Source organism: Anopheles merus, chromosome 3L (genome assembly GCF_017562075.2).
Source record: "Anopheles merus strain MAF chromosome 3L, AmerM5.1, whole genome shotgun sequence".
Taxonomy (NCBI): Eukaryota; Metazoa; Arthropoda; class Insecta; order Diptera; family Culicidae; genus Anopheles; species Anopheles merus.
The window spans coordinates 38,161,917-38,177,454 of NC_054085.1; the positions used below are offsets into that span (position 1 = coordinate 38,161,917).

A 15,538-nucleotide genomic window follows, 5' to 3' on the forward strand; every position below is an offset into this window, starting at 1 on the left:
CGAAACACAATGCAAATAGTGCAGCTTGGGTCGTTCGGGCTCGGGAGCGTAGTTCGCTCTGTGCATCCAACAAGAGCGTGCCCGCGCAAATTGGCTTAGGAGGATGGAGGATGGATGACACGAAAAAATATCCTTTTCTTGTCCTGTCCGCGTCCCGGGATAGGAAAGCAGCGCCCAGCCAGTATGGAACAATGGACGTCCGGTATTGGATGAGGCGAGAATGACTTCGGTTCGTTACCGAATATTTGGGAAAGGGGAAAGTTTATGCTTTAAAACTCGCCGAACGCCACGGAACGGAAGCTTGCAGCAAACGGCCGCAACACGGGTGCACCGTGTCTTGGGGGTATTTTTCTGGACGACGATATTGCTCCGTCTTTTCATTGTACGGAAAGCGGCGGACGGCATTGGCAGTAGCAGAAATTCGGAAGACAATCGGAATCGAGAAACGAAGTTGTGCCTTTGCCGAGACTTGAAAGCGGATGTGCTTGAAAATTTAATTAGATGTTGATAGTGAAAACAGGGACAATAAGGGGGAGATTTTGGATTTCTTTAAAGTTATCTGAAAAAAAAAGAACAATTTTGAACCAAAAATGAACGAGATATGAATGACATTTGCTTAAAAAAATGATTTTGTGAGGCAGATTGCCCAATTGTAGGTGCATTTTAAAAATATCGTAAATATGTAACATTTTCTGGTAGTTTTTTGTTTTGTTTTGAAAGTACAAAATAGCAGCTACATCTGCATTCGGGAGAGCAGGCTGGCACACAAACACACTCACACCATCCCAGTAAATGTACCGCGTGTACAGGTGATAAATGGTACACTGCAATGGTTGCACATTTCTTAACGCCTTTGCACCACTGCCGGTGTGCCAGTGGAAGGCGAGCAAAAGTCATAGCAGCTGCCGCTCATAATCCTACTGCATAATCAGCATCGGTACGGTAGCAATGGGGCTGCAGCTTGCAGCAACACAACAACCAGCCAGAGCATGCTGCATCCTTCAGCCCTTCAGCTAGTCCATATGGCAGAGCTATCCACTGCCCGGCTGCATGCGGAGAAGATGATAAACGAAGCAGCTTTGCGCGCTGGCTGTTTGTGGAATGTCTTGTGCGGGATGGGTTTTGACTGAGCATTTCACAATAAGAGTCAGTCTAATGATGCTGTGCGCCTGTATCTGTATGTGTTGAGCCGGGATGTTGGATGTGTTTGTGATAAAGAAATGCAAGTTATGCACAGTAAAGAGTGTCTTCCGTGCCTAATGATGTGTAATACGGCTTTTGGATAACAGTCGGGTCTTTGAAATGGGTTGTTGAAAGCATCGTTTATCACAGAACGAGTCAATGTCTGCAGAATGGAGTAATCAAAACAGCTCTATTAAAATGTAACTATAAAATGTTTATTTTCACTTGACTCTATCGCACTGAGGAGCTTTTGATTTGACTATACTATCAAGCCGTGCCTCGCTTCGATCGTTTACGTATTTACTTAGAGGTTCTGATAGTGATCGTGATAGCACTCGTACGCATTGAACGCCGTCTCGCAGGCATCCTCCTTCTGCTCGCCACACTTTTCCAGCATCTCGTCAATCTTGGCCCGGTCGTAATCCTTCTCCAGCGCCGTGGCGATCGCTTCCAGCTGCAGCTTACCCTCCGCATCCATAAAGCTCTCCTTCTCGAAGAAACATTTCATGAAACATTTCGCGGTCCGGTCGTTCGCGGTAAGATCGCCATCGCGCAGCTTGGTCAGCGATTCAGCCCCAATGCCTGTCTCGGCCATACACTCCAGTGCGAAAATGCTTACCATCTTCTGCTGGCGCAAGGTGAATGCCTGTGATTGATGGAGGAAAAGGTTGGTAAATGAAGCGTCCGCGTTGGAACAAGAGGCTGAAATATTTCACCGCGTGTTCACTTACATGCACCGATGCTACTAGGAGGAAGAAGGAAGCGACACAGAAAAAGGACTTCATTGCGTTGTTGCTGCTGTAGGGTGAACGGTGGGTGAGAGAAGATCTCGGTTGAGCTGGTGCTAAGCGCTGGTACACTTCTGATAGCCCACTGACCTAATCCGATGCATTATATACTAGCAAATCCCACCCTTTACTAGGTGGAGATTTCCCTTCATCTCGCTGCAAACCCGATGCGAAAGATAGCTCAAACGGCTAATCCGTGTAGGAGCGTTCTACATGTGTTTTGCGAGCTTTTAGCAGTTCAAGTTCAAGTTAGCTTTGTTCGTGGCGCTCCACTCTTTGCTATCTCGGAATCATTAATTACTGCAGCAAAGGCAGCAGCAGCAGCAGCAGCAACGAGCAGACCTAATGCACATTCCCGCTGCAACAAAGCACAATGCAACCACACGGTAGGCAACATTTTCCACCCAATGCAAAAGGTACACAGTCTAATTTCGTATGCAGCACACTCACCTTCCACGTGTGCAACAACATCGTGGGGAAAGCCTTTAAGGTCCGATCGGCCCTGGCCGTGAAGTCGAGCAGGCGGTGGCAAACGCTACATAATTGAACGGATCGGTATGGAGTCGGTTGTAACGACTGGCCAACTCTTTACCGGTAGGTCCATCAGTAGGTCGGGGTGGGTCGGCATTGCATTTGCCGCCTGCCAGTTCAATAATTTGTCCCGCAGCAAGGTGGGTGCAAATTGCATTCAAAATTTAGCAACCACCACAGGCTGCGGCACGGTGATGGCTCTTGCATGTTAGCTTTAATTTATGGCTTTAATCATTGCAAATGGAGAACGGTCCCTCTTGCATCGGGAGAGCAGGTACACTATTTTTGTTTTCCACTTCCATGTAAGAGGAGTTTGCAAACTAGTCGATGCTTGTATGCCAAGTTGTTGTTATCGTAATGCTACAACTTCACTCAATCACGTTTCACTACAACGAAGGGTTGGGAAAAACCGGAAAGTTTTCTTTGCCGAGAAGCACATTTTCCAGCGCTCGAGATGTTCGACACGTGACACATACTCACACACACACACACACACACACACACACACACGGAGAAACACGATGGTTTTGCATATTACGCTGATGATGATCGGGATCGAACTCCGGGGTGTGTAAAAGTGCAGCTGTGTTTGTTGGTGCTTACACCGCCCTGCCGGGTGCAGTGTTATCGAATGCTTTCTCGTGCATCTTTCGGCCGTTCTTTGCCCGCTCATGTGTGCACCATGTGTGGCATAATATTATTGTTGTGGTTCCTTTGTCCAAGGGCATGCTTATTAGCGAACTTTACGCTCGAGGGAGAGTTGGCGGGGAACGGGAGGGTTGAGAGGAGAGAACTCTCAAAACTTTACCATTTACTCTTTGTGGTGAAGTTGTTTCTATGGCAAAGGAAATTAGTTGTGGCTATAATCAACCCTTTGATGACATTTTACTTATGCGGGGTTGGTGTTCAATTTGTTGAATGTTTATGTTATGATTAGTACATTTGTATTGGATTACATGCAATCTGTTAATTTGTTTCATGTAGCTAATTTTACGATATATTTTATACATTTGATATTGTTTTCATTTCATAAAAGTTTAGATTCAATAAAAAATCCCCTGAACAAGTTTAAAAAGCACATTTAGCCATGTAGATTGCATAATTTGTGGCGTTTTAACGTTAAAGCATTTGTCTTTGATTCTGTCAAGTACCATGGAACTTGAATTCCATAGCCTTGGACATTCGTGTTCCTTCCTCAAAGGGTTTAAATCGAAGTAAAGCTACCAAGGAAAAAGTCCCACACCTCGAGGCAACCTCGAACGGGCACGCGAAATTATGACGAGCGCCAGAAGCGCACCGGCAAAAACTAAAGCAAACCCCCGTTTGGGGAGGGAAAACATTTCACTTACCTTGCTTACCTGGCCGGGCTGGGGTGTTCTCGGGCGCCAAGGGCACACCTTCGCAGGGCCAGCGGAAGAACTCAATGAATCAGCATGAAAATTGAATTGTTTACATTAAGTGCCGACGGTCCCGCACGACCCGGCGTGCCCCGCACTGAAGGGGGCAGGAATGCAGATGTATGTGCATGTGTGTGTGTGTGTGTGTGCATGCATCTTGGTAAGGGTGTGTGGCCCAGCAGCAGGGCGCTATAAGTACCGTTGACCGCACGGTGAATGGAGGCGAACCGCGTAAGTGAGCGCTTGCTACGGGCAATTAAATCAGTCAGAGCACGAGCATAAACCACACACCGGTGGGAACAGCATACACCTAAGATCACAATGCAGTGCAGCGAAACGATCGTAACCTTTGCCGTGGTGCTGGCGCTGCTTGCGTGTACCGTGACCGGTGCAAAGGTGAGATTTGCCACTGGGAGGGGCAGTGCAGTGATCGAAGAATTTTAAATTGTGCTCTTCCCTTTCGTTTTGCTTCCCCCCCGCAGCAGGGTGCCCGGCTGGAGGCTGAGCACGTCCGGCGCATCCATCAGAATGCACGCGAGTGCGTGAAGGAAACGGGCATACTGCCCAAGAACGCGTTCCGCGTGCTGAGCGGAGACTTTTCCGTCGACACGATGAAGGCGAAGGTAAGGAGCGCCGTGCATGGTAGTGAGGGCGCCGGCAAGGCAATGGTTAGTAATGTATTCTAATGTGGTTTGGCGATGGTTTAGTGCTTTGTGAAATGCTTCCTGGATAAGGCCGGCTTCATCGATGACGATGGCGTGATCCAGCAGGACGTGATTCGCGAAAAGCTGACGGTCGGCATTGAGGCGGGCAAGGTGAACGAACTGATCAAAAAGTGTTCGGTGGAGGGTACGGACGCGTGCGACACGGCCTACCAAATGTACAAGTGCTTCTTCAGCAATCACAAGGTGCCGAAGGAACTGTTCCAGATGCGCAAGGGCATCGGGCGAAGGAACATGCAGCAGTGAGGGTCCGGAAAAATGGGGGATGGAATAGTATTTGAAGACTGATTGTAGGTAGATAAGTTAATTGAAAATATTAGGTAAGCAATGGAACGAGATTTAAATAATAAAGTTGATTTCTTTGGTGTTAAATGCGCCTGAAAGTATGCAATATGCGTTACAAAACGTGCTCTTTTTTTTAAACAAAGATACTTCCAGAGATGGTTTAAGTAATTCAAACACAATCAATGTGAGTTTATCACTACCAATGAATGCACTTTTAGATTGCAAACCAATCCCACAAACACCATTGCTCGTGGAAAGCTCGTACCCGTCAGGCACACTTAAAAACAAAACAATCCCAGCTGGCCTTATCTGTAATCAATATCCCTTCTATGCAGGAAAAGCATTGTGAATTGCCGTAGAAAACTATCATTATGCACCTGGCCATTTCGTTGCGGTGTAATCGCGCGATAAAATGTGACGAGAATGCACTTCCAGGGCACACTCTTCTCTTCGTGTACTTTGGCGCTTTTTTCCACTGTTGATATCACTCGGAAACGTTGCCTGAGTGATTTCGGTTCTGTTCCTCCGCTATGCTGCAACTCATTGGCAACCAGCAGTGGCATCGGATTGCAATGGTTTTGATAAGGCGCTCTCCGAGCTGTTGAACCGGAATGACAACTATTGCATTCTAAATCTGCTTGCCGTGAACGATCTCTGGCCGAAAAAAGCTCGCTTATATTTTTTGTCCCCAACTGTTGCAGTTTTGTTTGTTTGTATTTGCTTCATTTCCAGTAGTTTCCGGTGGTTTGTGGAAGACCTAAAAAAAGAAAGGAGTAAAAATACGTTCACACCTTTCCGTTTTGTATGGCAAATGAAATGGGAAGTCGATGCTTTTGGAGTGCAATATCGATAAGCCGTTTTGCTGTCGGCGCAGGGAGTGCGGGCGGAAAAAGTAAGCAATAGAGCAGTGAGAAAATATACCGATAACGGGTGAAAAACGTGACATTAGCCAGACGGCTTGCAGTGGTTGCAGTGGTGTAGAATCATGCTGATGCTGATGATGATGATGCAGATGTATGGTTTGTTATTTTTTCTCTCTCCGCAAGCGATGCACACTTCCCTGTGTGACCCGGGCCGCAGGTTGAGGTTTGTTCATTTTTTGTTCTGTATGTTCAGTCATTGTGCTCGGCACAGAAAAAGTTTCTCTCCCTGAAAAGCTGCATTGTTTGCAGTCGTGTACGAGGGGCAAAAGGGAGAGCTTTTCTGTATCCTTTCGCTGTGGCACCGAGCGAAACGCAAGAAGCATATGCAAATGCAGTCACAATACGACACTAACTGTCTATTTTCGCATGTGAATGCGATCGGGATGCGAAAATTGGCTTCGGGAAGGACGGGAAAACAGCCCTGCTCGGTTTGCAGGAGAAAAAAAGACAATTCAACCTCCATATGTGAAGGAGACTAAAAACTTCTTCCAGCAGGGTTTCTGCTCCAAGACAAACGCGTCGTGCAAGATGACAGCCGACGTGGAAACGAAGCTCGGCGAGCGACAAAGAAGTCGAAGAAACGCACAACCGAGAATGAATAGTTTCGGTAAAACGTGACTTCCTGTCGACCTTGTGGAGGAGGAGGGAAAGGAGAAGAAGCGAAGAAGCAAGAGAAGGATGCAACTGCATTTAAACTTCATTCGTGCTTGGGACGGGAATATTGGTGAGTGATTTCGTGACGTGTGTGCGAGACGAGGGTGCATACGAGGCGTACTAAAAGTTTTGCGGTCCTGCTGCACAAGATGTCAAAGTGACAGCTGTCAAAATAGTGCATACCGTGTGGTGTGTTATTGAATTTTCGGTAGTAAAAGGAAACGAAGCTTGTTTTACTGCTGTTTACAAACAGTCTTGGTATTCTGTAGTAATGGACAGTTTAGAATATTGATTTGAAACCTCAATGTTATGGTACACAGTGCGGCGATGCTCGGGCGGAAAAAAGCAACTCGTTTGTGCCATTGTGCTGTAGAATTGCGGAGCATTATCGAAGACATTCGCTCCCCCATGACACATGTGTTTGGCGTAGATCCAACCACGGGGAATGGAGCCAATAGCGCCAATATCAATGGAGAAGTACGAACGTTAAGCCTATTGGCAGTGCCATTGCACGGCCAGACACCTGATGGTCCAGAAGGCGAGGCTTCATTTGAGCGAGTAACGTCAAGTAGGCGTTGTACGATTCTTCCCCGATGCCCAAGGTAAGGAATGGAATCCATCCACTTCTCAAGCACGGTACAGGCTGCTTCAGTAGCGCCGAAGGGTGAAAAGCAAACCTGCACCCGGTTTCCGGCAACATGGAAACAGCTTTTCCGGAAATTGAACCAAGAAGAGGCCCGTTTGGAGGGAAGGTGTACTGCTGGAACGGTAACTGCTCCCCAGCTCCCCGAAACAAGGCCTAAAAGGAGGGGAAAATAAAATCGAAAAAAAACCAACGAACGATACGCTGCTCCACCAAACAAACTCTTCTGTGTACGTGTGTACGAGTGTGTGTGTGTGTGTGTGTGATTGGTAGGGAAAGAAATCGCGCGGGGGAAGCCCGGACGAAGCGAAACGAGACGCATCCGTCCAGACAGGAAATGAAAGTTGAAATGAAAAGCGGAAAGCTCGATGACAGGAAGCGCCATGAACATCTGCAATTTATTCAAATTTTATTGCCACTGCCTCTTACTGCCGCCTTCTCCCCGTTGCGCCCTGCGTTTTCGGGGGTCGCTTGTTTTTCTTCCCCGCGGAGGTTCGCGTATTAGCTTTCCCCGGGTTTCCCGAGCCTGCGGTTGGGACGTGTTTCCTCCGGGCTGCTTGTTTTACTTTTGGGGTTGGGCCGACCAAAACCAGCAGTGGGTTTGGAGGAGAGGATTGGCCTTTTGTGTGTACGTTCGCCAACGAGGATTGTGAGGAGGAAGGTCTCCGCATATGTGTGTGTGTGTATTTTTTTATGATTATTTTCCTTTTTACCCATCTCGCGCACCGTTACTCTTTCGTTTGATTTTGATGTTTTGAGGTTTTTTTTGGTATAATGTTTCTTGCCTTCCCTTGAGTTTCCCCTTTCCACGACAAAAAAGCCAACAACAACGGGGTGGGTGTAAACGAAGCTTTATCGGACCGTTTTTCTCCAGCCCTCCCTCCATTGCTGCAACAAAATCAACGCTACTTGGGGCGAGTGTTCTTTTTTTCCCCCTTTTTTGCTGTTTGTTGTTTATTTGTTTGGCCTTATGAGTGGATTTGTTTTGCCCTTCAACAGAAAAAAAAGGCATACAAAAGTGGGGAGCGTTAGTGCTGGAAATGCTTCGCTCCCAACTCGCTCTCAACGCCCCAAAGTCAAACGTCACGTAGATCGTGTGTTCGTTCAGTGCTGCAGGGTCCATATGCGGGCGTTTTGCTCAAATTGCGCATTGCAAGTTTTATGGGCCATGAGTGGGTCGGTTGTCTCTTTTCTTTCGGTGGCGTTGTATTTTCGGGGGAGGCTATTTACTACTACTTCGCGAAAAAAAGGTGGTTTTTTCCCGGATGGGAAGTTAGGGAGACGATTAAATACTCATTCGTGACAGGATCGCGACTGGTGGTGATGTTAGCGGGCCAATTATGACGTTTTGGTAGGCAAGAATCAATTGCAACGATCACTAACTACCGTTGCGTGTCTTGTTGTGGTTTGAAATGGAAGTCCAACTCGTAGCGTTACGATATTTCTGAGCGTTAGACCAGTACACACTCATCGATGATGCGACCAGAATGGCATCATACACACAAGCATATTTATTTTTATTGAGTACATAAACAACAAAGTCCCATCGTAGTCCCACAGCAACTCAATTGCAAGGGTGTTAAACTACTACGGCTACTAGCATATGTTGCTTGCATGTTGATCATCCTGCCCGTTCATATGAAGAAGTCAACTCCCTACCAGTCAACCCGTCCCGTAAACGCATTCTTTTGCAGTCGATTAAAATGGAAATTGTCCATCATTACGGGGCGTAAAAGATGGGTTCAGTGTTTTGACCACGGTAAGCAGTACACAACACCCAATCCCGTGCTCCTGGTCCACTCAAGTATTCTGGTCACAGTTCGACGGGCCCGCTTGGTATTCGTAATCGAAATCATAACCCATCGTCGTCGTCATCTTTCGCGCCGGTCACCCTTCCGGCGCCGTCGTCGTCATGATCACGGTCGTTATTATAGTTCAGCCACCGTTCCTGCTGCGATAAGAAGCAGAACGTGTGCTCGAATGGGAATGGGGCGCAAAAAACGAAAGAAAACTCGTCCAGTGCATCGTCGGCAATATGATTGTCATGTCCGGTGCACGTTCGGCGATTGGTTTTCGTGTGTTTTCGACCATAAACTTTGCCATAAATATGTTGCGAAGAGGGATTGAGAAGTTTGCGCACGCCTGAAGGTAGGTGGGAAGGTGCAGGGGGACGAAGGGAGTGCTAAAGTTGTACTGTAGTTGTTGCTGTTGCTGTTGCAAAAGTTGTACGGTTTGCAGTGGACAAGCAATTGATATGGATGAAGTGACTTTGCGACTGTAATGGTGAACAATAAGGCAGGGTAGGGGTTAGTGCTTGATGTGGAGAAATGTCATCAGTTTCAACAAAGCGTCTCAGAGTGCATGAACATGACAATGTTTATTAAACGTACATTGATTGTAATTGAAAAAAAAGGAAAATAATTCAAAGCATTGATTGAAATGAAGTTACAAAACAATTAAAACTGCACTGTATCTATATTTCTTATTTATGTAATCTGCCCAGGACTAATGTTGAGGAGCTCTAGTGGGGTTGCGCTAGTGACTCATCCACCAAACCCATTTTCCTAACTTTCAGTGTAGCAAAACAGTACACGAGTTGAAGGAATCTTTGCTTACACTTTTCTCACTCTTCGAAGACACTGCGAGAGAAAATAAAACCTTTATCAAATGCACAAAAACCCTGCCAGCCTTATGCGTTACCCAAAAAGATCCACACAAAACCTCCCTTACGTTGCTTGCAGCACAAGGCGGCGGCGGTGGCCATAAACTCCCCAGGCAGCGGCGCGCCAACATTCTAGATCGGTAATGGAAAAATCTTACGTGACCGGAATGGAAGTGGTCACACGCCGCTGTTCGTCAGTTGACTGTTTTAATATTTACTCACAGGACGCGTTCTACTTTCCCGATTCTTGGAATTGGATTCGCTCACCGTGGTGAAAACGGGGAGGGCGAAAAGATGGGGATGGAAAAACACAAACACGCTGAAAGCTCCCTGTCGAGAGTCAAATTTATGAACTGTTCTGTGGAGCTGTGGCGTCTCGATGGCGCGCCGCGTGAGCACTCCGCGAGGTGTGGAAAGGTATAAAAAAGTCACTTTGCGAGTTATTATAAAACTTGATGACACGTTGGTCATACGGCGAAGGTGGGTTGGTGAATTGTTGATATTTGAAAAAGCAAAGTGTAAAAACCGAACGACTTCTTTCCCACCGGACGTGATACTTTTGCCCATGCGGGATTCGGTACAACACCCCAAAACTGTCTTGACCATCCCCAATGGGAAAATCCACGCTCCACGCTGTACCGCGCTGGAGTTGCAGTGCCAATTTTTCAATTATCTGATCACACCAACTCACTTTCGATTCTTGAGGTGGCTTTATCGCGATATCGGTCTCGTCTTCGAAAAAGAAGTGCTAGAATGTTGGAAAACAGTTTTCCCCGATGGCAATGGTGGGGATTGATATTTTTACGCTTTTCGTTGTCAGCAAATTTTCACGTTCGACGACACGCCTTCGGTAGAACGTGAGCCGATCGGTGGGAAAGAAATACACTCACACAAATAAGTACACAAACACACATACACACGTACACGCACGAACAGCAAATACACTTTCAATAACAATAATTTAATTTAACCGTGCTATTTGCTGAATATTAATCTGGCTCCGTTCCGGAGAAATTGTTGCACGTTGCCGGTCGGGGTTTCTTTTATCGGCACTCTGTCCGTATGTGTGTGTTTGTGCGTATCTGTCGGAGAAATTGGGAAAAGGATGGAGTGAGAGCGTATCACTGGCAGCACTTTCGAAATACACGCGCAGTCTTCGTTCAGCATTCATCAGCAGTAGTACACGGACGGAGGCTAATCAAGTGAATGTGAATAAATTTCATGCTGTTCGACTCCGGAACGGCATGCTTTCAGTCCAACTCCATAACCGGAGTACCGAAGGCATTTAACAATATTGTACTGTAGGGTTTGATATAGTTGGACAAATTGTGGCTGAAGATGGATGGTTCAAGCTTAATTGGTTGGGGCGTCGTTTTTGTCAAGCAAATTGCATAGCTTTAGGTGTTTAAAGATACAAATAGTCCTAAAAGCATGCATTTGTCCTGAAGTTATGCAAACAGTTTAACAAAACACTTCTATGAGAACGATTTTTTGTCCATTTCATTTCTCATAGTGTATGAGAAGGAAACCCATTGATTAGGAATTACTTTCATTTCAATATTGAAACTCTTGTTCAATGGAATCAAACCTTCGTATGACTAATTTGGTCGGTATTTCCACGCTTCAATCATAAGTCTAGGAAAACAGCAGCAAAACACGGCTTCTCTAAGACGAGTATTAGCATTACAATAGAGAGTGGTACAAGCGAAACAAGCAACCTGAATAAAAGCGACCCCGTGAGTGGTTAATTGTACTTGATTAAGTGGTACCGGGCTAATGTTTTGACTTAACGAGTAGCTGCACTGGACGCCCGGAACCCGGCTCCGGAAGCGGAAAGGAAGAAAAACAAGGATTTTCCGCGCTCGCGACTAATGATTTAACGACGCGCGCTGGACGGCAAGGTAAACATAGCGGAGGGTTTGGTGACACGAGAATTGTACATTAAATTGTAATTTGCAACGTGTGAGTGTGTGTGTGTGGGAGAACACTCACCAAGAGGATTGGGGTGGTAAAGAAAACGTTTCATTTAGCTCAATTTGTGCCGTGCCAAATTCGGAAACCCTGAGTGGCGAGATTTTAATGGCATTTCAGTTTTTCACACTCCATTTCGAAAATCAGGCACAAGGAGGAAAAAAATCAGAAACACAGTAGAGGGAAAACGGTACAAATATCGCGGATGCATCGGTCAAACGAAGAGTGTTTGGCTAAATAGCGTCTAGATCTGTTTTGCTTTTGGATGCTTCCGCCGAATTTGTGGCTGAAAGCAGAAACAAGCGGCTGCTGCATTCGTATCTATTTATTTGGTGCATATTTTTTTGTGTGGCGGACGCCAGCTTATGCCGTGCTAGATTATGATACATTAGCGCAAGCAAGATAGGGACGAGCGAGCAGCGAGCGTAAAAAAGAATATAGCATCGATGATTTATTCGCACCGTGCACCGTACCAGAGCGTTGGTGTTGGACGCACATTAGTTGCCATTAAAGTTACATTTGCAGCAGCCGCAGCACAGTTAATGGCGAGACTGTCGAAGTGGAATGCTAATGGGACGCCGGTTGATCGCGACCGGGGACGGGGAGAAATGCTAATTGGTGAAATAGGAGCAAAAGCATTCACTCGCTTGCAGTCCATAAATTGCTTAATAATGCAAACATGTTTTATAAAACACGCAAGCAATAAGCCAAACCAAGTATGCCGAGAAACCCTGCTTTCCTTCGCGCTCGCAGCAGAATGACATCCATTTTCATAATGGATAACGAATGGCCAATATCTTTCCGCGAGGGTTGTAAGAATGGCGCGTGCAACGTTAAGCTTTGCCACAGCGAATCTGACAGCAATTTCGGAGCAAAACATGACGCCATGTCGGCTGCAAGCACATAATGTAGCTACGAGTGCACCGTACTATGCGCGATGAAAGATCGATTTGGAACAGTTGCAGCATTTGGAAGATGCACTGTAAGGACCTCGCGAGACTTATGTAGCCATGCTTGTGAAAGAAAGAGCAAGTGACTAAAAGCATGTTTCTTTCAGTTTCCATAAAGAAAATGTGAATAAAAAGGAAGATTTAACCTGTGTTTGTAGCATTGGAGTGATTTTGTCGAGCATATTGCATACATTTGGGCGTTTTCATAAAAAAGGGTTCTTAACATGGATCGCAGCTTGCATAACTTCTTTTACAAGACAATCACACTTGGGTTAGAAGAATGCCAGATTTATTTCAAATCAACAAACAACCCTACTTACGTCACTTAAAACTGTTGGAGGAGAAAATATAGTGACGCGTGCATGAATTCGGAAACACTTACCGCGTGCTGTCGACGTCCCGGACCGAAACTGCAAAATGAATGGCTTTATCATCGTGCGTTCTTTTGGTGCTTTATAACATTCTGTTCCCCGCGATGTCTTCATTCCTCGGCACATTGCGGGAGGTACGGGAGAAAACGAATTGTATTAACGAGCGAAGAAATCACAATTTCATGCATTGTGAATGTCTCGCCATGACACACAAAAAACCCCTTACACTGCTTCGTGGAAAGGTTATGAAGTGTCACAACAATTCATCGGGTGGCTGGTAATATTTCTAAGTGTGCAGCCCGTTGGGTCGTTGTAGTTGAAAGTCATCCCGGACACGAACCAGACCAGAGACACAACAAAGCTGGGTGTAGGTGTGCGGGACAAAGAAAACTCCACCCTACATGTAGCAAGGCGTTCCAATATTGCTTCAAAATATATTTATGACACACTGGGTGTTGTGCACGCCAAGCTGTTCAGCCCTTTCTGTTTTGCCGTCCGATGTTAGCGAACTTTCGCGACGAAAAAGATCATGCGACTCGTGTGGGAAGGTCGTCGGGTAATGGGATACTATTTATGCCTGGGAGGAAGATAACCCTCCCATTTTGGCAAAGAGCAAAGCTCCGGCCGAAAGCTTTTGGGTTTGCGTAAATTTGTCCAATGCACGTGTTTGAATTGTTTGGAAAATATTGCTTTTTAAAAAACAAGCATCGGAGCTTTCTTTCCATTTTCCGTTCCGACTAAAGTTGAAATATTAGTCCGGAGGTAGAATTGTTTATTTCCTTGCTATATCAACTCGGAGTAGTGCCTTCTGAGCCTGGTGCCCTGTAGTCCGTGTGTTTGGATTTGTGATACTTTCCGCTACAGGTTTTCATCTTTCGAAAAGTGTGTGCAAACAACTTTGCCAGCTTGCGTTGCCATTCACCGGGGCAGAGAGATTAGCTTTTATCCGTTTGGAGGTAGGTCGTAGTACGGATGCCGGTTCTTGAGTAGTTCGTACCGTCTGGCGGTGTTTGTGCTCGTGCAGTGATTACAATATTTGATTTCCGTTGGAAAAACTCTAATGTGTGTAAGGGTAGCCTGGCAAGACGGGGGATGTTGTTTGGTTTGCAGTTATGATAGAGATCGGTACGTACCTCTATGTATGGAAGCTAGTTGCTGTTTGTATAAAAGATAGCCCCAGCTTGCTCTAAGATAGATAATATGCGATAGAAATGGAGGACGCGTGGCCAAAGGGGGTTGTTGTTTTTAAAATCGAACAGCAAGGTAAATAAGGTATCGTTTACATGCACAAGCAAACGCACACTAACCTACGGAAGAGGTAGATTAGAGTTTCGAGAGCAGTTGATTAGATTTACATCTTTCAGAACAAGACATTTAATGCTCTCGTAAACATGTTGTTAGTAGAAAAATGAGAGAAAAGAGTTTTTCTAATCATCAGTATTTTAAAAATTATTATCCCAATGAACGTTCTTTGTTGAATAATGTATCAATAAATGTAAAGCAAGTGGTAATTCAGCGAATAAAGGTGTTTTCCGTACACAGATTGCATACAGCTAGGCGTTATTGTAGTTATTACTACTACATAATTGCCTCAAAGTATGCAATCTGCTTGACATTTCATGAGAAACACTTGCAAAAAATGATCCTGCTATCTTTTAACGCTATTCAGGGTTTGAATAAATCGAACGGACTCAATAGTGTCTGGTTTTGTCCCAAGAGATGCATTATGACTCCCAGCTGACTCACCCCGGGAACGGTCTGAAAGGCCTACATCTGTCGTAGAAAAAGGACGGTGCTGTGCCACTTAATGCGATAAACCAGAGTGCAATGGCCAACCGCAGGCAATCTTGTGTTGCAGACAAGGTGGCAACGACACCCGGGACACTGCGGCATGCAGAGTGTCATGAATCATGCGGCCAGAAAGACAGAGGTTTACCAGAACCATCCTGCCATGCCATGTCTCGGTGCAGCAGTTTTGCGCTTGTTGCCCGGTTGCAGGGGGGTTTGAAGGCATGGGCGCATGTATCGTATATATATTGAAATTTTTACTCGTTCACCTGCAACATAAACTATTTTACGTGGTACAGGTGCCAGGAACAGGTCCCTGTTTTTATTCCTTTGCCTTTGCAAAAGGCGGCGTACGGCTAGCGTTTGTCGAGTCGAGTAGATAGGGCTTATGGTGCTGCGCTGGAAACAGGAACAACCGTAAAGGACTGACGAGGCTTGCAAGTGGAGCGCAAAGTGCACACTGTAACAGAGAGAGAGAGAGAGAGGCGAGAAAATATAGTTTCATAAATAAGTTTTATAATTTTATCGTTTAAGTTTATCGTATAAATTCTGGCGATCCGATACCGCAATAGGAAACGGTTGAAGTGAGTTCCCTCGAGAGAGTGTTCCTTCATGAGATGACTATTTCTGTGGTCGTGTTGTGCCGCTTGAGGAGCTACATGCAAGCCATT

General features: G+C 45.8%; 2 protein-coding genes across 2 annotated transcripts; one reads left to right on the forward strand and one right to left on the reverse strand.

Annotated features, from left to right (window-relative positions):
* Positions 1–1,387: 1,387 nt before the first annotated feature.
* Positions 1,388–2,030, reverse strand: LOC121599943 (general odorant-binding protein 69a-like). Its single transcript, XM_041928097.1, has 2 exons — positions 1,914–2,030; positions 1,388–1,828 (listed from the first exon to the last, which is right to left on the reverse strand). The coding sequence occupies exons 1-2, from the start codon at positions 1,965–1,967 to the stop codon at positions 1,487–1,489; spliced, it is 396 nt and encodes a 131-aa protein (XP_041784031.1). The 5' UTR covers positions 1,968–2,030; the 3' UTR covers positions 1,388–1,486.
* Positions 2,031–3,969: 1,939 nt separating this feature from the next.
* On the forward strand, positions 3,970–4,866 carry LOC121599530 (general odorant-binding protein 56d-like). The gene is made up of 3 exons (XM_041927401.1): positions 3,970–4,294; positions 4,384–4,521; positions 4,606–4,866. The coding sequence occupies exons 1-3, from the start codon at positions 4,220–4,222 to the stop codon at positions 4,864–4,866; spliced, it is 474 nt and encodes a 157-aa protein (XP_041783335.1). The 5' UTR covers positions 3,970–4,219.
* Positions 4,867–15,538: the final 10,672 nt, after the last annotated feature.